The sequence below is a fragment of the Biomphalaria glabrata genome, chromosome 16 (genome assembly GCF_947242115.1).
Source record: "Biomphalaria glabrata chromosome 16, xgBioGlab47.1, whole genome shotgun sequence".
Classification (NCBI taxonomy): Eukaryota; Metazoa; Mollusca; class Gastropoda; family Planorbidae; genus Biomphalaria; species Biomphalaria glabrata.
In genome coordinates this window covers 24698913-24726662 of record NC_074726.1, presented here as the reverse complement: position 1 = coordinate 24726662, position 27750 = coordinate 24698913, and the positions used below count along the sequence as shown (strand labels likewise).

Genomic DNA, 27750 nt, shown 5'->3' with positions numbered 1-27750 from the left:
GAGGCATATTAAAAGCCCAACAACAAAAGAGATTTAGCTGCGTAAACAAAAATCTCATACACAGTCTGAACAACAAAGTCAAAGACGCCCTTATAATAGCAAGTGGCTGTTAAGAATAATGGTGTCTTTGAAAGTGATCGCTGTATCCAGAGCTGCGCATATTGTAAAAGGGGGGGGGGGGGGCGGGAAGTAATTGATTCTCAAAGTTTCTATATTTTTACCTGGCTGTTTGGCAACCAGACGTCATAGCGACATGTTTCTATTTCAAGACCGCACTTAAGGTGCGCATTTATCGAAAAGAAACAACGTTTTCTGGAGCACCAGGGAATGACAAAAAGAGATTGTCAGCCTGTTAAAAGAAGTATCCATACACTTATCCTGGCTTAGCCTAGCATTCTGTATAAATCGTATCTAGGGTCATCATGCTATATTTAGAACGGTCTCATTATCTTTTTTCTATAAGCGTTACGGTTTTCCCCCTTGGTATCTAGTTATCTGTCAAATACTACTTAATAGAAAGCCACCTGGTATTATAAGAAACCTTGAGATCTATGGAGAGATAATGTAAAGGTCATCTGTTTCTGTGGCCCACGGTTTACGAGGTTGTCACTTGGCCAGCAAAACGACCAACCGTCTTTATTTAGCCCCGACTACTGTCAGGTACCAATTAGAGCTGGAATAGCTCTGAGGAGCCCAAAATCCAGAAATTTATAATCCCAGTCTTCAACTGAATTCAAACATGGGACCCCCGGTTCAGACGCTAAGCGCTTTACCGCTCAGACACCGCGCCTTTATATTGTATTACATATTACATTAATCAGTTTAACGCTATTATTTCAATTAACCAATCGCCTTATAAGAAATACTATTTTTTAAATATTGACTAAACTAACAGGTTGTGAGCAACTGTTGTAGACATGGCGCGTTGTGGTAGTGTTTTTGATCGTATGATATTTATCAAGAATGTTATCGGAGCTGAGCTTAGTGTACTTATATCAGTGTTCATTGTTGATTACGCAGCATCGACAGATAAGGTTCGCACTTTGTGAGTCTCTCTGGGTTATAGCTGAATAAAAATATGACTTCTAGTGTGAAGTGAGACCTCTTTCCGCACGTTAAAGAGACAAAGAAAGGCGCTATTCACAAACATATAGACCTATAAATACTTTCTCATTAAAATAATAGGGATTCTGAATTGTGTATTTTTTTTTAGCATCGATGAATGATATTTGCCTTTAATTATATGCGGTTGTTGGGGTGGGAGCGAAAGGGGGGGGGGAGTGATGTAATTGAGAAAGGACTTTAATAAACCATTAAATGAGACTGCCCCGTTGAATTGACTTGTAAATGTCAGAAGTCTTCATGCAGAAATGAAGATTGTTACATCTTAGGCCGAAAGTCATGCAGGACTTAAAATGGAGATTATTACGTCTTAGACCAAACGTCTTGCGGGACGTAAGGTGACGATTATTACGTCTTAGAAAAACGTCTTGCGGGACGTAAGGTGACGATTATTACATCATGATTGAAACCTCATGTAGGGCGAAAAAGTGAAGATTTATTAATCCTATCCAAAATCTAGTTAAGCTTGACACAGAGAATTAGCAGGGTTTGAACTTGTGATAATTGCAACAACAGCAAAAAGCTCTATGGCCCTGTAACCATTCCATTCTATTGGAAATCCTTTTAAATAATTAAATAATAACAACTTCAAGCCACTTTATAGTGCGAAAAATACAATACACAGCAAAGTAACGTATATTCGCAAAGAGACAGCTGTAGAAACTTGAAAATGACCCCGGCACAAACATTTGAGATCCATTGAAAAGCTACCACCGAAGAAAAGAGCGGAGGACGAAGCTTGAACTTCTGTCAACCCCTCAGCAGTCAAGGGTTTCCACGTGCATTGGATGTGGTAAATTATACAGATATAGGTCACAGCTGAGTTTTCGCAACCACCTTAAATTCAACCATCCACCCTAGTCCACGTACTGGAAGACATTCGCCTTTTTAAATACGTGGCATTAAGAAATGCACGAGAAAAGAAAAATTCGAATGAATTCTACTGCGTAGCTCTTCGCCTTGAGAAACGATCAGGCGGAAATGACTACATTGTTAGACTAAGAAAAATCTACATTGTTTTCAACAGGGCGAGTAACTAGAAAAAGTGTATCCGCCCAAAACAATTCCTTCACTTTTAGCCCGTTGGGGCACCACAGATGATCTGGTGACCGTCTTTTCTTTAAGTCTTTCGCTTTTACTAGAATCTCACTCAATGACAGGCGGCTCGTTACTTTCTTTAATGTTGTCTTCCCATCGCTTTCTCCGGCTCTTCTTCTTTTGCCTGGTACTGTTCTCTGCAGGAAGTTCTTTGCGAGCAAAACAATTCGCTCCGCCGCCCACCTCACCCCAGAAATTCATATGTTCACGTTTTTAAGTTTATAATAATGTCTTGTCTAAAAGTCCCGACTATTGAAGAAAATCTCAAGGTTTGAGAAGACCCAGCTGTGACCTAGATATTTGGTCACATTCAACTACGACGAATGTTTCCCGTGGGTTCATTAAATTTCCTTTAGCACAGTCTTCGTAGCTTTCACTTGGAACCGTATAATAAGTGCTTAAGGATGTAAATATATTGTAAAAGTAAAAAAGTAGCTGTTTCTTTGGCCAACTGTTAACGAGCACGGTGTCATTGTGGCCAGCACAACGACCGACAACCTTTAATTCTTCCAACTTAAGTCAGGTACCCGTTAGACTCAGGTGGCGTGCTTAAAATCCGAAAATTAAAAAATTTCAGTCTTCACCAAGATTTGAGCCCGGGACCTCGTAGTTCGGAAGCCAAGCAATTTACCACGCAGTCCCCTCGATCTTTATGTTAATATGTAGACCTATATATTTTTATCACATCATAAACATTGTCAAAACCCATCAGCACGAAAAAGCATTTAATCTTTTCAAAAGTCTGACAAAGAAGTTAGCCCAATCGCTATTCCGTCACTTGTGGAAGGCTGGGGAAGCATGTCGATAGCTTAAAAAAAACCAGATCCCCTATTGAGCGGCATTGTATGATTGAGATTAGGAATCAAGCGACGTAACAATGGAATGAGCGCATTGAATGACAACAAACTAGCGCATTAGACACTGGGGGGGGGGGGATTACTGTAATATCTCGAGTTTTTTTTTTATGTGCTTTTTTAAAAAAAATATGCGCATTTTTCTTCTTCGGAGTTCAGCATTGTAGCTGTATTATACTAAACATACCGGCATCCGTCCCCTATGGAGGCATTTGAAGGAATCAAACAAAAAGACTAAAAGAAATATTCTTGAGTTTGGAAAAGAAAAATAGAATAACCGAGAACAGAGGATTATTTTCAATGAGTTTTTCTTGGGTTTAGTTAGGACTCGACATCAGAGGTTTCTTTTTTTTTTTTTGTGTTTTTTGTGTTTTTTTTTAGAATATATAGAATAAGATGCGTCAAAAGAAAGGAGATGTGTAGCTAATAAATATAGGGTAAGCTATCAAAGGTCAATAGGTCTCAGACTCTGTAGTGTAGCATCCATGGCGAGAAAGGGCTTAATGAACCCGGGCCTGCGACTATTAGGGGCCCAAAGTCTGTGACTTACCAACCATGGCAAATGTGGGTTTCATTGCGTTTGGGACCATAGCTCTTGAGCTATTAGGCCCACATTAACCAAATTAAAACTACTTGCATGTGAATGTCTTTCGGTGAGTAATTAGGCTTCTGATTTTTTTTTTTGGGCTACAAATTAAATTTCTCTTGGGGGGGGGGGGGGAGGGCACCGACATTTTCTTGAACCCGGGTACTTTGCTACGCCACTGCTCAGACTAAACTGTAATTAAAAAGTCACTATAAGTATTTCAATATGTCCATACATGGACAGTTTTTCTCTACCAGCTTCTGGTGACCAGACGAATATTTCTTATTATCTCTGTTGTATGCATAATTTATAAAAAAAAATAGGACATGTCATCAGATGGCAAGAGATTCCTACACAGGATACTGAGTACTGGGGAGATGGAGTAAGGGTGGTCCTACAGCGTTCTTGGATGGCCTGCTAAATATTAACTAAAACTCTATGGCCATATCACAAAGTCTTCAAGCTCGCAAAGACCTTCCTTCAGGGAACAGTACCAGGAAAAAGAAGAAGAGCAGACTGAGAAGACAACATAAAAGAACGGATGGGCTTGCCAATGAAAGAGGTTCTATCATAGGCAAAAGACAGAGGAATGGAGAAAGACGGTCGACAAATCTTGTGTGGTGCCCCAAACGTTCCAGCAGACTAAGGAATAGGTGAAGGCGAAGTGATAAAATATTTATGGAATACTTTTAATTATTTTTTTTTTCAAAGATTATCTCCCCTGATTTACGAAGCCAAAAATAAAGCAGTCCATTCTTTGTTATATTTAACGCAGCAAATCCGAACTTACTAAATAACGCCTTTATAGACATAATAGTATCACACACACACTGCGATACGGTTGATATATGTATACGTGTCTTCAAAGTGAAACTAACACACACACTGCGAATATAGAACAAAGTTCACTTCCGGAAGTCACTAAGAACACGATCACTCCTTCGTCCTTTCACCAACGAACACATTTGGAATTTAGACATGTACAAGCTTGACTTCAAAGTGTCGATGTGAAGTTGGTGAAAAAAGTATTTGAGGGATGGGGGGCAAGGGGGGGGGATACATGAGTGAGAAGGTGGCGGCGCCCTGTATACTCATGGCCAAATGCTGTCTTGTAAACAGCCCCCTTCACCCCACCTCCACACACATTAGTCACGCACTCACACACACACTCACATTTAATTGGAGAATAATGGTCTACACGACCTGTACAATGTAAATAGCCCCCCTCCCCTGAACTCGCCCCCCCCCCCAATTCTCCTGAACGCCCCCCCCCCACACCTCCGTCTCTCAATCCCCACACCCACCACCCCATATACAACTCACTTGGTCGAGCGTTTCTTTCCACCCCAACTATCCAACAAAAACGCTTTTATTTACTGATCGGATAAATAAATACTAGAAAGTGTTTAATTTAAAACCCAGGATCAACTCGTTACCCTCTTCTACCTCTCTATTTGAGAGCCTTGCTAGAGTTTAAAGAAAATAGTTTAGGCTGACGGGTCTTTCGTTAGGAAACCCAATTCAACTCTGCTGTATTTCTTAAGTTTCCGTACCCAGTTGATAGTCAAAGCCTTAACAGAAGTACGAAGTCGAGTTTTAGCAGATTTTTATCCTTCCATCCAAATCGCAGCTGGTCATTGCAGGACCTCGCCTACTTAAATATAAAAACAACCCTAAAGCGTGTTGAGCAGTTGGGGCACCACACAAGATCTGTCAACCGTCTTTCTCCATTCATCTCTGTCTTTTGCCTTGAATAGAAACTCGTTCAACGACAGTCCCGTTCATTTTTGATGCAGTCATCCCATCGCTTTCTCTGTCTGCCTCTTTTTCTTTTTCCTGGTATTGTTTCCTGAAGTACTGTTTTTTTTTTTTTGCGAGTCTTGAAAACCTTGTCACAGGGCCATAGAGTTTTAATTTGCGTTTTTGACAGCGGTTAGCGGATCATCATAAAGGTCAGATTGCCAACGGGACCCTGTTTCGAATCTCATTTATAATGCAGTTATTGTGGGTGATATCAATTGGATCCTTCTGTAGCATCACATTGCAAGGATACTTCTCTCTAGTTCTACAGATTCGAAAGGATACAAGAATGTAAAAAAAAGTAAAGTTCCCCTTTCTATAGGCTGTATGATGGTAAAGGTCATCTAATTCTGAGGCATACGGTTTACGAGGATGTCATGTGGCCAGCACAAGGACATATAGCCTTTACTTTTCCCCAACTAATGTCAGGTACCAACTAGAGCTGGGTGGACTCAGAGGCGCCCAAAGATCCCGGAATTAAAAATCCCAGTCTTCACCAGGATTCGAACCCCGGACCCCGGTTCGGAAGTCAAGTGCTTTACCGCTCAGCCACCGCGCCTACTTATTAATTACAGACGTTACTTCAAAAAAGCAAATAGAAGAAGGTCATGCATGTTAATGAGGTCAACTCTGCTACGTCGTTGTTTTCCTGTCTGATTCAGGCAACCCATTCCATTCTATAATGGCACTTACGAAGAAGGAGTACTTTTACGAATTTGTTCTAGCGTATGGAATAAGAAATGTGTCTATATCTTTGTGTCTTTCTGAGTATATCATGAGGTGACTCACCTGGGCGCATCCGTCGTCTGTCTTCCGAGACAGTAAGAGCCATAAACATACATTAGGTTTTGTTTTTCTATTTGTAAATTTTGGCTCAGTGTTTTATGTATTATAGCTACTTTACTTTTTATTTTGTCTGTCCTGAAGTGTCTCTAAGTTTAGTGTTTTTACTCATGGTTTTTTAACTCTAATCAAATTGGAATATTCGTTCGTTATAAATCTCACAGCCATATTTTGTGTTTGTTCTAGTTTCTTTATGCTTTCTTGAGTAGAGAGACCCCAAACAAAGGATGCATATTCTATTATTGGCCTAACTACTTGGTTCATTAATGTAATTATTTCAGTGCTGTCAATGTCTTATTAAGTTAAATGTGCCTAAAATTTCATATTCTATCTATTCTAACAAGAGAAGACTCGTGGATTACAACGCACTATAAAGAGACTAATCGTAGTGAAATCGAAAAGTGAAATTGACTGGTTTCTCAGCAGTAGAACCCACCAGCCAACCAACCAGAATGCTTCCGGCGCAATTCGAATCGTTAAGTCGAGTGACAGGATGTATAACTCTTATTCAATAGACTAGCAGAAGAATGGAAACAAGTAGCACACATCCGAAAGCCTAGTCAGAGGCGCGCACACACACACGCACATCGACACACACACATAACGTTGTTGCCTGATGGTATTTGAAATGAAAAAAAAAAAAGGCCTGTCCTGCCCCTAAACCTCTCCTTGCCACCTGCTTATAATTGTGGTGAGCAAGATAAAAATGTTGTTTTTTTTTTCTGTTCAGAATGTCAAGAGTAGGGGAGAGGTAGGCTGGGCATGCACCGCTAACACATGGGACGCACGACGTGATTTCGTGGGAACTAAATTTATGAAGTTTTTCAAAATCTCCCGCCCTTTTTTTCCTCCACTGGCTTCAAAAAGAGACTAGTTTCAGAAGTTTGATTAACTTGAAACGGACGATTCGATGTTTGCATTGTTTGTAAAATGTTTGACATGTTCTTTCAGAGTTGAAGGTGATTTACTTCCTAGTCTAAATCTCCCGCAGGACAATAGAGGAAGGCAGCACGCAGAGCATGAACCTGGGAGCATCGAGACAAACAAAAGACAGTCCAGCGAGCATACCTCAAGACCATGCAAACTTAATAGCTATACATAGGCGAGATGCAATCAAACGCCTCTTGTTTCATGTCATCTACAACACAACAACGCTTATGTCAACTCACTATGTCTGTCCGTCTGTCTGTCTGTCTGGTACACATTTTGGACACGCTATTTCCTCTCACTTCCCTTCTCGGGTCAAGTTGAAACTTTGCACAATTGTTCATTATCGACGACTACACATGAATCAATAAAAAATTTAACCAATGAGTTAATTAGTTAATTTTAATTAATTATTTTGTTTCAAAAAGAAAATAGGAGATAAAGCTTACAGTATTGAGATCTGACAGTAATTGAGAGGTTATTTCTCGAACATAAGCTTTCTTTTTTTTAAAAAGTATATTTTGCTTTTTTTTTTTAAATAGACGATTCTACAGGCACTGCACCAGGCAAATAAGAGAAAGAGAGACAAATGAGATGAATTAATGTGATACTTATTTGAACCTGCCTAATTTACTCACATTTTTTGTACTACAGCAGAGGAACGAGAGAGGTTGATTAAGTTGTCAAAGACTGCCCATGGTCATAAAGTTATAATTAGACACTATACTTATGTGTTAAGAGATTAGTCTAATTGAAGTCAAAAGTCAATTTATCACTCGAGTTTCCGTGTATGTAGTTTTTGAACCTGGAGAGCATTCGAGGGAGAAACAAATTAGTCGCTGATTGCTGCAACGGAGTGAATCCAATCCATTCGTTTTACTTTTCCTTTTAACAAAGCTTATATCAAATCAGTCTGTCTGTCTGTCTGGTAAAAAGTTTCCACACGCTCCAATCTCAAGATGGAATTTTACCCAAATTTTATTTCTTTTTCCTAACAACACAAGAATAAAAAAAAATTCCGTTAGTTAATTATTTATAGGTATCTTTTTGGTATCTCGAACACGGGAAACACATGGTAATTGACTGCAGTGGGAGGGGAGGGGGATGGCAGTGGGCTGGGTATGAATCCAGGACCATCAAGGTAAATAAGTCCTCTTTATAGGTCGCCGCTTCAAAGTAAGTTTCAAACAAACAATACATAACGATACAATCTTATATAGTCATCAGCACCTCCATAGCAGAGGGGTTAATATGTCGGCTTGAGGAGACGTGAGACTTGATTTCGAATTCAAGGTCGTTCCACTCTTTATTATTTTTTTTTTTGTAAATGCTTTTAAAAACCGATTACGTAACCTTCACTCCCTTTCTTTATCTCCTGTTATGCTTCGACTCTTCCGTCATGGTTGAGAAGCCACGTTCATATTTTAGAATAAGACGTTTCTTTTTTTTATAGACATTTGTCAAAAGTTATCCATAAAATAATAAAAAGCATAACTTGCCGACGTCATCAATGAAACGCTTAACCGCCTAACCTACTCCAACTTGTCATGAACCAGGCCTCGCATGAATGAGAATTACATGTTAAAATTTATCTGGCGTGAATTTGTTATAATTACCATTCTGTAGTATAGAATTATTCATTTCGCTAGTGCAGTTTCTGGAGCGCGAGGTTGCTGAAGTGGGGTGTAGCTAGGAACGTTCCATGATTCTGTAGCCAGGGGGGGCTTGATCTCTTTGGCGACCTCTGCATTTTGCGTAATATTTAATATTTAATGTTAAAAACACTCAGTTGGGGGCCCCCTCAAGCGGGGCCCAGAGGAATTTTCAAATTCTCCCTCCCCCTCCCCACCCTACCTACGATATTGTTGCTGAGTGGTTAAGGACCCAGGTTCGAATCTCGCTGAAGACTGGATTTTGAATTACGGGATTTATAGGGCGCCCCTGAGTCCACCCAACTCTAATGTGTACCTGACACTATTTGTGGAAAGTAAAGGCGGGTGGCCGTTGTACTGGCCAAATGACACCCTGCTTGTTAATCGCTGAGAGAAACAGATGACCTTAGCATCATCTGCCTTATAGATCACAAGTTCTGAAAGGGGAACATAGTGCCGTTTCTACCACTGATTAAGACCTGGCGCCTGAATAGCTACGCACCGATGTAGAGCTGGCAGTAGGAAAAGGAAAGGTCTAAGGTTGGCGTAAACTTGGAGACAGCATGGTGTGGGATGCTCTTTAGTGGTTGAATACCACATTACGACATTGGCAGACGACCCTATAACATATATCCGATGCGAGAACAAATAGGCCTATATAAGAAAAAGTAAGAAACACATTAAAATGTCCAAACTTCAACAAATCCCAAAGTAAGAATAATTTTTATCAATAGACAAAGAGCTTCGATGATCTGATGGGAATAGAGATTGCGAAGCAGCACTAGTTGCTCGAGTCACAAAGTACATGACTGCATCGGATGACAGGAAAGTGATTCTGATGGGCAGTGCCGGCCTTACGAATTGCTGTGCCCAAAATTAATGGACGCTTGCGAGGCTTCTCTTCTTTTTTTTTTTTTTTTTTTACAATAACCACTTGTTATGACATAATTAGGATTTAGTTATTTGTTTCGGGAATAGCGGGAAAGTTTTACTTCGCGACGATGACGTAAAGTGGGTTAAAAAGTAAGAACGCTGTAAGATTTGATAGAGACAAGACGCTTTTCCTATCACAGCAAGAATAAGAAGTAGTTTACGGACATAGCTGACATCGGACGATTCTTTTGTTGATCATTAAACATATTTGTAGAACAACATCAGCGTCGACTACATATTTTGATTGTTTCGACCTTTCGCCGGTGTTACTGAAGTAGTTCGAGTTCAGTGTTACTTTCAGTCAGAGTTATATTTCAAAAAATCAACACCGCGCGGAAGCCTTAACAAACTATTACTATTAATTAGATCATTTGTCATACATTTGTTATAAAAATAGAAAGAAACTCAAACGCAATAGGCACTTCTGTGTTAATTTAAGCTACGTCACTCGTACGATACACTAAATATGTTAACCCTTCATCTTTAAAAACCTGTGACAAGAGCCATGACTGATAGTAATATGCTGAAACAGTTAATGTAAATCGCCATGCCAGGCGCGGGAGCAAAAGACCTAAGGCCGGCCCTGGCTGATGCCTCTTTGGAGTTGGTGCAAGTGACAAAAGAGGATGCTAGGAAATGATTTGAAATTTAGCGTCTCGCTATTTCATGGAGAAGTCAGTCAGTCCAAAATGCTGCGGTGGTGATCTTGTTCAAGCGCAGTTCGTCAGATCACTCTGGATACGTTTTACAGACGTTTACTGGAATTAGTAAGCACTTTTTACAAATTTTGCTTCGCATTCTGTTGAAGATCTTATCGAAAAAACTTGATTGCACATTTATTTGCAGGGTATTTGAGAACCTCTCTACAAGGCTGGGTGACGAAGGTTGATCATGCACACGTATTGACGAGAGGGACGAAGGGGGGGGGGGGGGGGGCAAGTACGTGGCGGCAGCCATCTTGCAAATGAGGCGAGTCATTGATTGGCTGCGGTTGTATGGGAACTAACCGTGACCTTTAAACAAGGGGAGATTATCAGATCTACGTTTTATTTTATTGTTCTTGCTGATAGGTTCTCTCTCTCTGTCAATATATGTCTGTATGTCTGTTTCTTTATCTATCTATCTATGTTTTTGTCTGTCTATCTGTCTGTATGTCTGTATAAGTAACAAGCATAGACATAAATAAATATAGACTGACCGAAGGAAGTAACTTCATGTAACTTGAAAACATGTATATCTATTGTATTCGGATTTCCGAATTATGAAAGATTTCATGATCTACATTCTTAGAGATTAAACAAAACTACACTGCCTCCTTATTTACAATATATATATATATAGGTGTGTGGCTGACATAGACATGAATACTTAACTTTTATACTGCTCATAAATGCTGTATAATAAAGTGCACAAAATTGAAAGTCACAAATTTTCGTTTCGTAAAACTCTTTAATCGGCCAGTCTATATTTATTTATGTCTATGGTAACAAGCTAACTGACTGACTAAAAATAGTTCAATATGTTTCCACTGTTATCTGTAAGACAGATACATTATCGTTTGTCTGCATTGGAATATCTCGACCCATATTTTTTTAGACCCTAGCCTGGACCAATCATTATAGAAGGCCTGAACACCGACCTGCAACGTCACAACCTGTGTGCAGTTTAGACAAATAGCTTGTTGTCACGTTGTACAGACCTTGTGATGCGGCAACGAGCCATTGGTCTAAACTGCCCACAGATGGTGACGTTGGAGGTCGGTGCTCAGGCCTTCTATAACGATTGGTCTCGCCCTTAACCCGTATTCTCTTTGACCTGCTTCAAAATCAGTGTTAATACAAACTTAAGTCAATGTTTAGAGTCTAGGAGGTAGAAGGGAGGGAGGGGGTTACAATGGAACTAAATATGGGGGAGGGGGAGAGATGGAGCATTGACGTTGTTTACACGGTAAGAAAGAATCAATCAGTGAATGCATGAGTGAAATGGTAGTGAGTAAATGTGTAACTCAAAGAGGAGCGGGGTGGGCATGGAGATAGAGATTGGAGGCAGACATCCGTTAAGTCTCTACTTGAAGTTACATTATTTGTTGAACAGGAAACATTGGAATGAAATATGTAAACGTTATTTTGTGTTGAATCATCACTATCATCATCATCACCATCTATCATCATCACCATCATCATTATCATCATCATCATCATGACCATCTATCATCACCACCACCATCATTATCATTATCATCATAAACATCTATCATCATCACCATCATCATCATCACAAACATCTATCATCATCACCATCATCATCATCATAAACATCTATCATCACCATTATCTTCATCATCATTATCACCACCATCATTTAAATCATCATCATCCTCCTCTGTCCTTTGAGTTCGTCATGGAACGTTTGGCCTCCTTAAAAACACGCCACTCTTCACGGTCTCTATCGACTAGCAAAATATCGCATTTGGTCGTTTTTTAAAAAGTGGAGATAGATTTAGATCTATATTTGTGTATGCCAGTGACAATGAAAATTAATTGAGTATTTGAAATTCTTGTTTTGGTTAAAATTCGCCTTATTATTACATTTTTATGAAATGAAAGCTGACAATGCCGTTTTTTTTAAATTAATCGCAAGTAGGATTGGACTTTTAAATATCGAATGACACCCCGAATTGACAATTTTGTCTGTTCTTAAGGAGATTTGCATCAGCTTTCAGAAGATTTCCTATAATTACAGCAGATGCTCATGACTTCTTCGTATCTTTGCAATTTCAGGAGAATTCCAGGAACCCTTTAACAATAAGTTAAAATGGTTTAATTTTATAATTTACACCTAGAATTCACGGAGCCCACTGCGGCCGCAAAAGTTGCAGTGGCCTAAGACCGGCCCTGGTTCCAATCAAAGACTTACGCCCAGCTCCAAATCCATGGCCCGACTATTGACGCGTTGCGATGCTTGCCTTTCAGGCTTCTGACCACAGTCCACAATGAAAGCAAAGAAGCTCGGTTTCAATAGTCTCGACGTTTTTTACAGCCCTTGACCAGCGTGTGAAAAATGTTTATGACCAGCAGCCCGAGAAAGTTGGACACAGGTCATATCAAAGATCCTGGATGTAAAAAGCATCAATCTCCGTCTTCAGAACTCAACGCTTTAAATTCCCATACACGTCAATGGTCCACGCATCGCTCTGTCTCAATGTCTACTTCTATGTCTCCCCACGTTTTGATATGCTAATTTCTTATTATCTACATTCTATAAATAGACGCTAACACCCTTGAAAGATTAGAGATTAGTATGAGACTTAATGAACACTTTCTTGTGGCCTCCCCTAATTTATGAGTCACCTTTGCCAAACTGTAACGGATTCTCAAGCAGACACAAGATAACAACAATGGATTCTCATCAGGTGATACATTTGTGTCTTTATTTCTCAAACAGGCACACGACTTTAAATGGTAAAGTTAGGCCCTGATTTCTCAAACAGACACACGACTATAGATGATAAAGTCAGGCCCTGATTTTTCAAAAAGACACACGACTATGAAAACTAAGGCCGATCTAATTTGACGGTAATAAGGTAACAAATGTCAAAAAGTGTCATTATGAATGTTACTTTTTTACTACTTAATTCACCGAATTACATAATTCTGAAACCTAAGCATGGGGTTTCTTCGAGAACGTTGTCTAAGGCGGCCGCCTCATTAGCCAGCCCCTAGAGCCTCTTCTGACAAAACCAATATAAAGTGAATGCAGAGCAGTGTGAACACGACACCATCAGTAACGACGTAGACCTACAGGTATACACACCTGTACATAGAGAAATGACAATTACCCAGCGGGTAGACTGTAAAGGCATAGGAACATGAAATAAATAATATAAATATATAAATATATAATTAAACTAAAGACGTGGCCAAAGGCCGAGCACACCGGAGACCCTCACCATCTTTCTTCTTCTTGCCTCACTAACCATTTGTAAAACGGTCGCTTGAGGAACTCGGAGGCTCCCTTTGCAGCCCCGTTCGCACTTTTTTAAACACTCCTCCGGGAGTCTTGTTTTGCTTAATCGCTTCCTCCTACTCCTCCTACGATCGTTTCCACCATGAGGCCAGAATGAGGCAGGGTGACAAAGCCTGGAGACCTATGCCGCAGACGAGACCACAGGCATAAATGGATGGTATAGAAAACTAAAAGGCACATAAAATATATACAGTCGGTTTCAGACACTATAGAGAGACCTACAGATGCAGCACAAGTTGAGTGTAGAGTTTATACATGGACTGTAGATTGTCACGTGAGTATTAAAAGTACTAAATATATAATGCGACCATGTTTATTTTTTTGCCTCATTATCTATTTACCAGATCATTTATCTCTGACCTAGGTCAAACGTAATACGCTGAACGGCAAAATCATCAACAGGCGATATGAACATTGACTCCGGCTCTGACATTTGACATTTCCTGTTGTAGCGACAAATAAGAAAATGTCTACAATTACTTTTTCAAGCCAAAGTAAATCTATAGTGAAGTGAAATTGTTTTTTTACAAGATGTACAATAAAGTAAGGTGCAAGATTTATAACATCTATATATATAATAACATTTCTATTGCATAAAAAACAAAGTAGAAACAATTGGATCTTCTGGTAATTGGATATTGACTTTCATCCAGCTCTAATTAAACTGTATTCTTCAAATCTTCTTAAGAGATATGGTCAAGATGGTATTAGCTGTAGAAAAAACAAAATACAAAACGGCGAATAAGTGAATCAATGGAACAGAGGAAAGATAAAAAGACTAGACAGGCTTTGGTCGTTAGACTGGACCATTCTCAGCAGACTAGACAGGCTTTGGTCGTTAGACTGGACCATTCTCAGCAGACTAGACAGGCTTTGGTCGTTAGACTGGACCATTCTCAGCAGACTAGACAGGCTTTGGTCGTTAGACTGGACCATTCTCAGCAGACTAGACAGGCTTTGGTCGTTAGACTGGACCATTCTCAGCAGACTAGACAGGCTTTGGTCGTTAGACTGGACCATTCTCAGCAGACTAGACAGGCTTTGGTCGTTAGACTGGACCATTCTCAGCAGACTAGACAGGCTTTGGTCGTTAGACTGGACCATTCTCAGCAGACTAGACAGGCTTTGGTCGTTAGACTGGACCATTCTCAGCAGACTAGACAGGCTTTGGTCGTTAGACTGGACCATTCTCAGCAGACTAGACAGGCTTTGGTCGTTAGACTGGACCATTCTCAGCAGACTGATTAAGTACGACCGAGTGCAAAGAATGATATGAAAGTGTGAAAGAGTCAGCTCTGGTGCTCCGTCGTCAGCAAATAGATAGGTAATTCATTCATATTCATAAGTCATATGGAATCACCCCCCCACCCCTCCTCCCCTTTCTTTTAAATTTGTATCTTCAGCTTACTCTGTTGGATCATTGGGAACCTCTTTCTACATTTTTCTCGGTCTTTTTGCTAGGATTAGAGTCTCTTCCATAGACACGCCGGTCCATTCCTTAATGGTGTCCTACCAACGCTTATCCGCCTTCTTCTTCTTTTTATCCTGGTACTGTGCCCTGCAGAAAAGGTTTCGTGATTCCCGAGAATCTCATTATAGGGCCGTACAGTTTTAGTTGCGTTTTTTTTTTCTGACGCTAACTACAGAGGTAGAGAGGAGGAACCCAGCAATGAAATTGAGATGCTACAAAAGGATCCCAGGGATCACGTTTAAAGACTGCATCACAAACGAAGAGATTAGAGACAAGGTTACTGCAGCCATTGGACCTCATGATGACTTGCTAACTCTTGTAAAAAAACAAAACGCAAGCTAAAACTCTATGGCCATATCACAAGGTCTTCAAGCCTCGCAAAGACCTTCTTTCAGGGAACAGTACCAGGAAAAAGAAGAAGAGGAGGTCAGAGAAAGCGATTGGAAGACAACATAAAAGAATGCCATTGAAAAAGTTTCTAACCAAGGCAAAAGACACAGAGGCATGGAGAAAGATGGTCGATAAATCTTGTGTGGTGCCCCAACGGTCCAACTGACAAAGGGATAGGTGAAGGTGAAGGTCATCATGAGGACTAATTGCCATCGTGTTCCTGTTAGGGATTTCCACGTTATGGCTGCGGTCCTTGATACCTGGCATCCTTCTGTAACATCTCAATGGACCTCATTCACCAATCGTAAACAAACAACATTTAGCCACGTGGTAATATTGATAAAACAATGAAAAAAACGTATCACGTGACAGCCTGTGTATATTACGTAATTTGTATAGAAGAGATAGAGAATCACGTGGCTAAATGTTGTTTGTTTACGATTGGTGAATGAGGTCCATTTCATGGCTAGGTAAATATAAGAAAGAAAGTCAATGTAATCCAGTGGTGCCCAAAATACAGTCGACGGGCCACATCCTCGTCCGTTGAATTTTCGACGCGCCTTCCCGAAAAACAAAAAAAAAAAAAGTTTTTTGTTTCTTTTAAAATAAAGAAATCCTCTTTATAAAGCTTGGGGCTAACCATTACATTATTAAAGTGGTAACTATACTCTTACTAAATTATAATTGATATAAATTATATATATAAATAAAGATGTCAATGATATTGTAAATATCTATAGTCCCCATGTGTAGAGTACATGGCTATGCTAATGTAACCTGATGGTTTACAAATTTACAATCAGAGTAAATGAAATTCATACTTTTTTTCCTTCGACCTTAATGAACTTATGTATATATTTGTTTATTTTTTTTCGAGATATACTTACACTTCATTTCTACATACTATACAGTTTAATGAATACATAAGGTATTTGCATGTTCAAGATATAGATTATCTTAACAGAATACAGAAGTTATCAGGACAAGATAGAAATACTCTGATGTTCCTATTATTTCCCCTTGTTATGTATATTTTATTTTTATATTAAAGCGTGTGGGCCATTGTTAGTAAAATGATAATCTGATTATCTCCCAGGGCTTAACATTATAATTCATTTTTTTAAAGTATGGCTGTCTAGACCAATTTGTAAACGTTTGTTTGGGCTGTCAATTATAATGTCTTTTTATTTTTAGTGGTATGTAGGGTCATATATCACCCTGTTGTCATAACTTTTGTTCTCGGTGGATCCAGGAGTATCTACGCAATAAACACATTGGTCTAGTCTTTCGGCTTTATGGAAGCATTAACTTCAAGATATGAAACCGAAAGAGGAGGGGGAAAGGAAGGAATAGGTGAGAGAGAGAGAGAGAGAGAGAGAGAGAGAGAGAGTATGAGAGAATAGAAGGAAGGAGCCAAGAAGGGAGTGAGAAAAGAACACTAAGGGACGAGACACAGATGGAGAGAGAGAAGAGAGAGAATGGTAGGCAGGACAGAAAGAAGAAAGAGTGAAGGGTTGTATTGTATTGCGGTAAAAAAAGAGAGAGAGAGACAGACAGACAGACGGAGAGGAACATCTATAATCTATATTAAAGTTTTTGTTTTTGCTTTCAAACGTTTCGGATGTTCCTTCAGATTTCAAGATAATTACAACCTAGCCCATACCTTCCGCGGGAGGGCGGGGTATGACAGAGGACAGGGTTCGAACCCGGGAGCATCGTGACCATCAAACGACAGCCCACGACCAGGCAACTATTCCATAGTTACTGCAGGCCACCGAAAAATAAAACCACCAAGTGACGGAAAGGGCACTTACAGTCCTATTGTCGAGTAATTAAACGTTGAAACTAGACTTGGCTTTCCTACACATGGAACTAGGGTAACAGCAGTCAGCCATCTGTAATAGCAGTCAGCTGTTTATTCAGTCATCTGTAATAGCAGTCAGCTGTTTATTCAGTCATCTGTAATAGCAGTCATTTATTTAGCCAGTCATCTGTAATAGCAGTCAGCTGTTTAGTCAGTCATCTGTAATAGCAGTCAGCTGTTTATTCAGTCATCTGTAATAGCAGTCAGCTGTTTATTCAGTCATCTGTAATAGCAGTCAGCTGTTTATTCAGTCATCTGTAATAGCAGTCAGCTGTTTATTCAGTCATCTGTAATAGCAGTCAGCTGTTTATTCTGTAATCTGTAATAGCAGTCAGCTGTTTATTCTGTAATCTGTAATAGCAGTCAGCTGTTTATTCTGTAATCTGTAATAGCAGTCAGCTGTTTATTCAGTCATCTGTAATAGCATTTTTAGTCAGTCATCTGTAATAGCAGTCAGCTGTTTAGTCAGTCATCTGTAATAGCAGTCATTTATTTAGCCAGTCATCTGTAATAGCAGTCAGCTGTTTAGTCAGTCATCTGTAATAGCAGTCAGCTGTTTAGTCAGTCATCTGTAATAGCAGTCATTTATTTAGCCAGTCATCTGTAATAGCAGTCAGCTGTTTAGTCAGTCATCTGTAATAGCAGTCAGCTATTTAGTCAGTCATCTGTAATAGCAGTCATTTATTTAGCCAGTCATCTGTAATAGCAGTCAGCTGTTCAGTCAGTCATCTGTAATAGTAGTCAGCTGTTTAGTCAGTCATCTGTAATAGCAGTCATTTATTTAGCCAGTCATCTGTAATAGCAGTCAGCTGTTTAGTCAGTCATCTGTAATAGCAGTCAGCTGTTTAGTCCGTCATCTGTAATAGCAGTCAGCTGTTTAGTCAGTCATCTGTAATAGCAGTCATTTATTTAGCCAGTCATCTGTAATAGCAGTCAGCTGTTTAGTCAGTCATCTGTAATAGCAGTCATTTATTTAGCCAGTCATCTGTAATAGCAGTCAGCTATTTAGTCAGTCATCTGTAATAGCAGTCAGCTGTTTAGTCAGTCATCTGTAATAGCAGTCAGCTATTTAGTCAGTCATCTGTAATAGCAGTCAGCTATTTAGTCAGTCATCTGTAATAGCAGTCAGCTGTTTATTCAGTCATCTGTAATAGCATTTTTAGTCAGTCATCTGTAATAGCAGTCAGCTGTTTAGTCAGTCATCTGTAATAGCAGTCAGCTGTTTAGTCAGTCATCTGTAATAGCAGTCAGCTATTTAGTCAGTCATCTGTAATAGCAGTCAGCTATTTAGTCAGTCATCTGTAATAGCAGTCAGCTGTTTAGTCAGTCATCTGTAATAGCAGTCATTTATTTAGCCAGTCATCTGTAATAGCAGTCAGCTGTTTAGTCAGTCATCTGTAATAGCAGTCAGCTATTTAGTCAGTCATCTGTAATAGCAGTCAGCTATTTAGTCAGTCATCTGTAATAGCAGTCAGCTATTTAGTCAGTCATCTGTAATAGCAGTCAGACGCCAGCATCTTACTCTTACAGACAGTTCACTACATTAATGTGACGAAATATGTAAGTCGCTTCTGGGTCTGTAAATTCACAAGAATTACTGTAATCGTCTGCAATATTCGGACTTTAAAAAAAAAGTAACTTATTATTATCATAATGTAGGGAGAGTCAGGACTGGCCTTAGGCAAAGGCAAAGTAGGGGGCCTACAATAGCTGGGGGGCCTCGCACAGGTCTAAACAAAGATTTTTTAAGAGAAAATAAAATTGCGAAGCGTGGATCAAATCTCAAACATAGCAGAACTCTCTTTGTCTACTAATATTATTTAAAGTTTATTCACGAATGTGTACACCTAGTTATTAGACTACACATGTTAGAAGACCTTTGTTTATCCTTTTGATGATATGCAATATGTTACCTTTCAGTTTGGTGATCATAAATCTTCATAGAAGCAAATTGGTTCTATCGACACTATCTGAATGTACCTTATTTGTTGATTTAGATTTAGACAAAGGAAGTGTTGTTTTTAATTCATTGCATATTTTTTAGTCTTATTATTTTTTTGTTTTTCTATTTCCTTTGGGACCACCCTATTCACTTGGTATAGACATCCAACAACCAAAAAGCCGGCCCTGAAAGAGTTAATAGTAACAAATAAATCTAATCTCATTTCTATTTCTAGGATTGAAAGAATGCTTATTGCTTGTTATAAATGACTGAACGATGAGAAGTTAAGATTAACTCATTTCCCCCTGGCTCCTCAAGCCTTTTGTATTTTCTCTCTCACAAATGTTTCATATGTCTATACCTACAGTGTTTATAAGTTGTCAAGACGCCATCGTGATCTCATCACACACATTCCGCTAGCTACAATGTTGTTGATCTGGTCAACCCACTTTATTAACCAGTGGGGAGCTCGGAGGTGGGGGGGGGGGACGAAGAAAAGGTCAGTGAGTCCGCTACCTTAGCCTAAAGAACACAGATACCGATGACGCCATCCACAAAGTGAACAACAACACACAAAAAAAACCTAGACAAGACAGGTAATTGTTTACATCGATGGACGAAAATCAGACTGATGCGCTCCCTGGTCATGGCCGCTTTCTTATATGCTTGTGAGAATTGGACGCTGACTGCACAGCTAGAGAGGAGGATCCTAGCAATGGAATTGAGATGCTACAGAAGGATTCTTGGTATCACATTCAAAGACCGCATCACAAACCAAGAGATTAGAGACAGGGTCACTGCTCGACTGGACCCAATGATGACCTGCTAACTATCGTAAAAAAAAACGAAAAATAAAAATCTATGGCCATATTACAAGGTCTTCGGGGCTCACAAAGACCTTCCTTCAGGGAACAGTAACAAAAAAAAAAAAAAAAAGAAGACGAGGCAGACAGAGAAAGCGATGGGAGGACAACATATAAGAATGGATGGACCTGCCATTGAAAGAGCTTCTAAGGCAAGGGTTCTCAACCTGTGCGTCGCGACCCCCTTGTGGGTCGATTGACGATTTGCCAGGGGTCGCCTAAGACCATCGAAAAAATGGATTGTTATTGTCTATTCTTCTATTGCTGCATGTGTGTGTGTGTGGAAGGGGTCGCAACAGAGTGGGGGGCTGTAAAAAGGGGTCGCCGAGCATAAAAGGTTGAGAACCGCTGTTCTAAGGCAAAAGGCAGAGAAGAATGGAGAAAGACGGACGACAAATCTTAAATGGTGCCCCAACGATCCAACAGACTAAGGGATAGGCCAAGGTAAAAGGTAAGACAAGATGGACGAAGCTGCAATGAGTTAGTCATGTGTAAGGAGGAAGATTAAATGGCAACACCAAATGATCATTTACAGAGATAGATTTGTGTAGAATATAAAAGGAAAGACATATCAAAATAAAAAAGAGCTGAATCCAAACACGTATCTTACTTAATTGGGCTTGGTGGCCGAGTAATAAAACACTTGGCATCCAAACCGAGCATTCTCGTGTTCGAATCTCGGTGAAAAATGGGATTTTGGAATTTCAGGATTTTTAAGGGAGTCCAGCCAACTCTAATGGTTACCTGACATTAGTTAAGGAAAAGTAATGTCGGTTAGCCGTGAGACGCAGAAACTGATCACCTTGACATTAACTGCCCCAAAGATCGCAAGGTCTAATAAGTGACCTTGACTAATTCTCTTAATTAATTCAATTACAAAATACCGAGCAAACAAGCAGTAGACTAAAATAAGAAGACCCAATAAAATGACAGTATAAAAAAAGACCTGCGACGTGGTAACGAGCTATTGGTCTAAACTGCCCACAGGTTGTGACGTTGCAGGTCAGTGTTCATGCCTTATAAAACGATTGGTCAAACGTGTATTTACAAAGAAAATGGTCGTGGAGTCTTCTATTCTAAGCGTCTCTAATGTCTTGACCTCCGGTGTCTCTAAACATGTATTTCTGGTCTAATTCTATCTATTATTTTCATCCTGAGATTACTACACAAATTACTATCGAATATGTATCCTAACAACACATGAAACTCGATTTTTTTTTCTTTTAGACAGAGGCCCTGCAACAGAATAGTGTTTTCAAGGTGCAAAAAGGAGCGGCCGCAGCAACATAGATACCCTTTAATGTACATTATCTTGATCTGACCATATATCAACTGAATGTTTCAACTCCACGTATCAACAAATCATTACAAAATGGTTTGTCTGGATCTTAATGTCCAATGATCGACAGTGTCTTTGGGAAGTTTACAATAATCGGAGCCCTCTAAATAATGAGAGTTTCCTATGGGATACTCCCCTATGAGATACTTCCCTATGGGATACTCCCCAATGAGATACTCCCCTATGAGATACTCCCCTATGAGAGACTTGTAAGGATCTTTCGCTGATACATCCGTTTACACATGGGGTGCCTTTATCGACAAAGTGTACTTTCTAAGGGGACCTAACTGATAGATCTGTCTACTCTGTGCTACGGGCTTCGAGTTCTTTCCCTTGCTTAAATCTATTAGGTTTCTTGTCTTTGTGAATGGTTTTTGAGGTGTGTATGTGTGTATAGTTATAGAAATAAAAAATAAATAATTCATTGACTAAAACACATACAAGCACACACAATACACACACACACACGCATATATATATATATATATATATATATATATATATATATATATATATATATGCTTATATACACACGCAAACGCGCAACAAAGATTACAAATTCACAAAATAAGCAAATGGATTTACAGGTAATCATAATCTAGTAGCTCTAGTTCATGGTATAGATATGCCCTTCTCTTTCTCTCTCTCTCTCTCTCTTTCATTCTTATTTATCTCTCCTTCGTTCTCTTTCTTATTTCTCTCTTACGTTTCTTTTTTTACCTGTCTCTCTCTCTTCATTTCTCTATCCATTTTTGTCACACTCATACACAAAACACAAAATAAACAAGCCAATTATAAAACAAGAATAACATATAAAAAAACAAAGGTTATATTAAGTGTATTTGTATCAGCGAGTTTGCATTGGAACGGAGTCCGTCGGTGTGTCCCTAAATCTAGGTGTGAGATTAGAAATATCTTTACCAATTGTTTTTGTTTAGCTTTTAGCTTTCTGAATGAGCTCTGATCCTATCAATTTGTCTGGACCAGTTGTGAAAAGGGGAAGAAGGGGGTATTTTGTTGAATGTTTAAAAGCATGCAAAAAGTTTCACACTAGTCCTCAAGGGGACTAATTTAACTTATACCACCACATCTGTCAAGTACGATTTCTTTCCCTTGTTCAAGTTACCAAACAACATAATTAAGTAACAATAGTTAATTAACTAATTGGTTAATTTAAAAACAAAGCAAAAAATAATTCCAATGTTGTCAGTTAAAAAGAAATAATTGTGCAAAAATAATGTGTACAAACTTTTTACCATACAGATAGACAGAGAGAGAGAGAGAGTGAGTTGGTATAAGCTTTGTAAAACTAAAAAGCTTACACAAGAGAGAGTAGCAAAATTAAAATTACTACCACATCTATCAATACTGCACGATTTATCTCCCTTTTTCATATAAAGAAAATTTATTAATTACCACTTATTGTAGTCATCGACAATAAATGATTGTGCAAAGTTACGACTTTATCCTAAAATAGGAATTGGGAGAGAACGGACAGACAGACAGACATAATGAGTTGATATAAGATTTATAAAAATTAGGATTAGATGGAAAGGGTGCGATGTACGCCAACAGCTACGAGAGCTAGGAACAGCTATATTTCGACCCTAGCCAGGGGCTAGTCATCTCGAGCTCCACGAGATGAGATTAATTTAAGTCGTCTAACGACTGAAAGAGGCGAATGAATGGGAACAATTGTATATTACTGGAGTAATCATTCCGAAATTAACTGGACAATCATTCCATAGTCATTAGAATAATCTCAGCAGTCATTCATTTTGCACTATTATGTCAATGGACCTCATTCACCAATCGTAAGCAAACAACATTTAACCACGTGATTCTCTATCTCTTCTATACAAATGACGTAATCCATAAAGGCTGTCACGTGAGACGTTTTTTTTTTTCATTGTTTTATCAAATATTATCACGTGGCTAAATGTTGTTTGTTAACGATTGGTGAATGAGGTCCATTATTCCAACATTATTTAAAATTATCTCTGCATTATAAATTCAAGCATTCCAAAATTACGTCGACAATCATTATAGTATAATAGAGATAGAGAGTCATTCTTTTTGCCGTTTAAAGGGGAAACATTCCTTCATTTTTTGGACAATCCATTCAGCAAACTGAAATAAAAACAAACTCTATCTTTTTAAATTCTAAAATGCTTTCTTGTAGACTATTATGGAGAGGCTAATCTTGCTCAACAAATGTATCTTTAGTATGTCTCTAACTAGATCCAGTATTCTAGTCTAGACTACTGTCTTTTGATGTTGCAAGTCTGGATCTATAATCACCAAACAAGAATCTTCTAAATGCTATACTAGGTTCATTATTCTAGTGTAGACTATTATCTCTTAATGTTTTTAAGTCCGGATCTGTACAACCAAACTAGAGTTTTCTATACCATGTCCCTAGATCCAGTATTCTAGTCTATGCTACTGTCTTTTAATGTTTCCAAGTCTCGATCTATTCTACATTATTAAACTCAGCTACTAGCACATTCTATACTTTGAGGAGATTTATACATGGGCGTAACTAGGATTTTATTTTTGGGGTGGAGGAAATGGAGGTGGTTAATTTTTCCTTTTTTTCCCTTCATTATTTAAACATTAGTAATTAAAACCGAAGTAATAGTCCTTATAAAATGTTATCTGCTTCTTAAAGGAGGAATCTTTTTATTTTTTTTTTTAAAACCCTTTTTAGTTTCTTGTTTCTCTTAACAAAGTAAATGGGCTTTAGAAAATATGATTTCATCACCGCCTGTATTGTGTTAAAAATAGATGCAACGGCTAATCTTGATCTTCTAAATGAAAAGCCTTCGTCTTTATCGTGACATTTTTATGTTTAGTTTGCATCGAGTAGCTTGAGTATAACAGACCCGCAGGGGCCAGTACGAGTTTGTATGTTTCTCGTTGCGTGTACTGATGTGCCAAGCTGGCTTAGAGTCATTGTGTGTGTGTATGTGCAGGTGTATGTGTGTGTGTTATGTTTTTATATTGTTATTTAGTATGCTTATATCTTATAAAACGTAAACAATTAATAACAAAGGAAATTCAGATTAATGAAACTGTGTATGTGTGTGTGTATGTATGTGTGTAGGTGTATGTGTGTGTGTTATGTTTTTATATTGTTATTTAGTATGCTTATATCTTATAAAACGTAAACAATTAATAACAAAGGAAATTCAGATTAATGAAACTGTCATAACTAAACAACTGTCATAACTAAACAACTGTCAGAACTAAACAACTGTCAGAACTAAACAACTGTCAGAACTAAACAACTGTCAGAACTAAACAACTGTCAGAACTAAATAAATGTCAAAACTAAACAACTGCCAGAACTAAACAACTGTCAGAACTAAACAACTGTTAGAACTAAACAACTGTCAGAACTGAAAAAAAAAACACAAAAAAAAAAAACCTGTCAGAACTAAATAAATGTCAGAACTAAATAAATATCATACCTAAATTAATGACAGAATTCTATAAATAATTTAACCAAATAAATATCATAACTACCAAATAAATGTCATAACCAAATTAATGTCATAACTAAACAAATATCAGATCTAAATTAATGTCAAAGCTAAACAAATATCAGATCTAACTAAATGTCAAAATTAAACAAATATCAGTCTAAATAAATGTCAAAACGAATACATTTTGGCAGTAAACAAAAGTTTGAAGTAAACAAAAATCTTCTTTTAATGTTCAGTTGCGGTATATTCGAGCCTCTTATTTAATGTAGTTTTTATTGTTTCGTAAATTTTTTCCAGTGTTATACGTGACCGGATCCAAGTTTTATGCTTTTAATTCTATTTTTAAAACTACTGAATTATCGAACTGGGGATATGAAAAAAAAATATTTTGGGGTGGGATGGTTAGGGTGGGGCTAAAAGTCAGTGAAACACACATTGTGACGTACAACTACCACGTGACTCACATTAACCAAGGACGACACCAATCAAAAAGAATCTTACCTCCAACATTTTTGTGGGCTTCAGATCGATACCAGATATCACACGATATCTCAATACCAATACCAGCCGATGGCTTTAGTAATGTTAGTTTTACTCCTTTTCGTTCTTTTCCGTGATGTATTCGTGAAATATCCGATTATCTATTTTTAATCCAAGTTCAAGTATCAAATATCGTGGTGATAATATAATACAGAGCGGTATGCATCAAGAAAGAATCGATACTCTGGCTGAAATTTTCCGGTATCGATGCTGGTCGTGACATGGCGCGTACCTTCCAGTACAATAACAGCATATAAAAAAATATTGACACAAATAATCAATAACGTAATTGATTATCCCTTCATTGATTGATGCATTGACTTTAACGCTGGAATCTCCACCTTGTTCTCAGAGATTGTGCCACAAACCGGACGATCAATCCAAAGGGAGATTATCCTTAATAAACACGCTTGACCAGACGTCTGCTCCGAATGAATCACACTTTTGGTTGAGTTTTTCCCCATTTATGAAAAAAATTATGTGATTGTTTGAACAAGAGAAATCGATACCATTTTTTTCCCAAGAAAATCTTCAACTGCATTGCTATAATAGAAGTTGCACAGTATAAGAATGAAATGCTCGATTAACTCTTTAACAGTAATAAGCTAAATGATGCGGTTAAAATAAACGAATCTGTCTGCTTTCCGGTTGGAAAGAGTTAAAAGCGTTTGATAAACACATGAGCAAGTAAAGTGAGTTTCAATGCAATTAGTGTGAGGAATATATATTTTGAGAAAATCGTGATGGGAGTCTTTAGACAATCTATCTATCCATCTATCTATCTATCTATCTATCTATCTATCTATCTATCTATCTATCTATCTATCTATCTATCTATCTATCTATCTATCTATCATCTATTTATTTATCTATTTATCTATCTCTCTATCTATCTATCTATCTATCTATCTATCTATCTATCTATCTATCTATCTATCTATCTATCTATCTATCTATCTATCTATCTATCTATCTATTTATCTATCTATCTATACGCAATACAAATGGACAATTATTTAAAAACAAGTGTATATATTTCTTTTGCATTCAATCTTCTAAAAAAAATTAATTCTTTGACTAGAGACATTTCCGGTTTTGTTTTGTTGTTTTTTTGGACCAAAAAAAATATCATAATAAAAATGGGAACTATGAGAACGATGAAGAAGAAGAAGAATGGGAACTAAAAAATTGGAAGAAAACAAGGAACCTGATTTAACAGGTGTTGAAAATTTGTTTTTAAGCTTTCAACAAGAATTTAATTGATTAGCAGATTTGAAGTCATGGACGATACACCTGTTGTTGTTTTTTTTTTCTATTTTGAATTTATTAAAATTTTACATACAAAAATGGTTGCTAGGTAACGGAACCTTCTACAGCATGAAAGGGGATAGCAGCGTGCTTGATTCGAACTCGGGACCATAGTGTTGACAGACCGAAGCGCTTACCACTTGACCTGGAAAATAAGTCTAATGGCATGAAGCCAATGAAACGCAACAAATATGTCCAAGAGGAGTCTCACAAACATTCGGACAGTCTAAAGACACATCTAGACCTTGTCAACAACTTTAAGACATCTTGGTAAAGCTAATAGTTCAGCTCGGTCGAAGGGGGGGGCGAGAATGTCTGATAAGGTGATTTGCCATTGTACTAACAATTCAATGTTCTGATTACTTCTAAGCGTATCTAAGCATAACTCGCACTCCTGCTCACAGATAGTCAGGGTGGCTGCCTGGTCGTGTGCTTATGCGTTCTAGTCTATCGTCAATAATCCCGGGGTCAAACCCAGCCTGCCGTCTTGTTGAGGTTTGGGATAGGACGTAGATATTGTTAACGCTAAAGAAAAATTGAAACCAATAAAACAAACAGGAAAATAAAATTAAAAACTAAAGGTTTTAGTCATTATAATTATTCACTTCATATATTTACAAACAAGCGTTCCCTATTGAATTCTAACTTCCACACCCAGCTCTATAAAAGACTGGAAGATTTATGACAAGCAAATATTCAAATTT

At 38.2% G+C, this 27750-nt stretch overlaps 1 protein-coding gene across 2 annotated transcripts in view; it reads right to left on the bottom strand.

The window, feature by feature from the left end:
* LOC106065158 (uncharacterized) overlaps positions 1-27750 on the bottom strand; it is a 98599-nt gene that overhangs the window by 32756 nt on the left and 38093 nt on the right. Inside the window, exon 1 of one of the 2 annotated variants that reach the window (XM_056014224.1) lies at positions 25700-26343. The exons of the other annotated variant lie outside the window; for it this stretch is intronic. Within the exon in view, the coding sequence (XP_055870199.1) occupies positions 25700-25708 (9 nt within the window). The 5' untranslated portion in view covers positions 25709-26343. Of the gene's footprint in view, positions 1-25699; positions 26344-27750 lie in introns of those variants that run through there. 2 annotated transcript variants of the gene reach the window in all.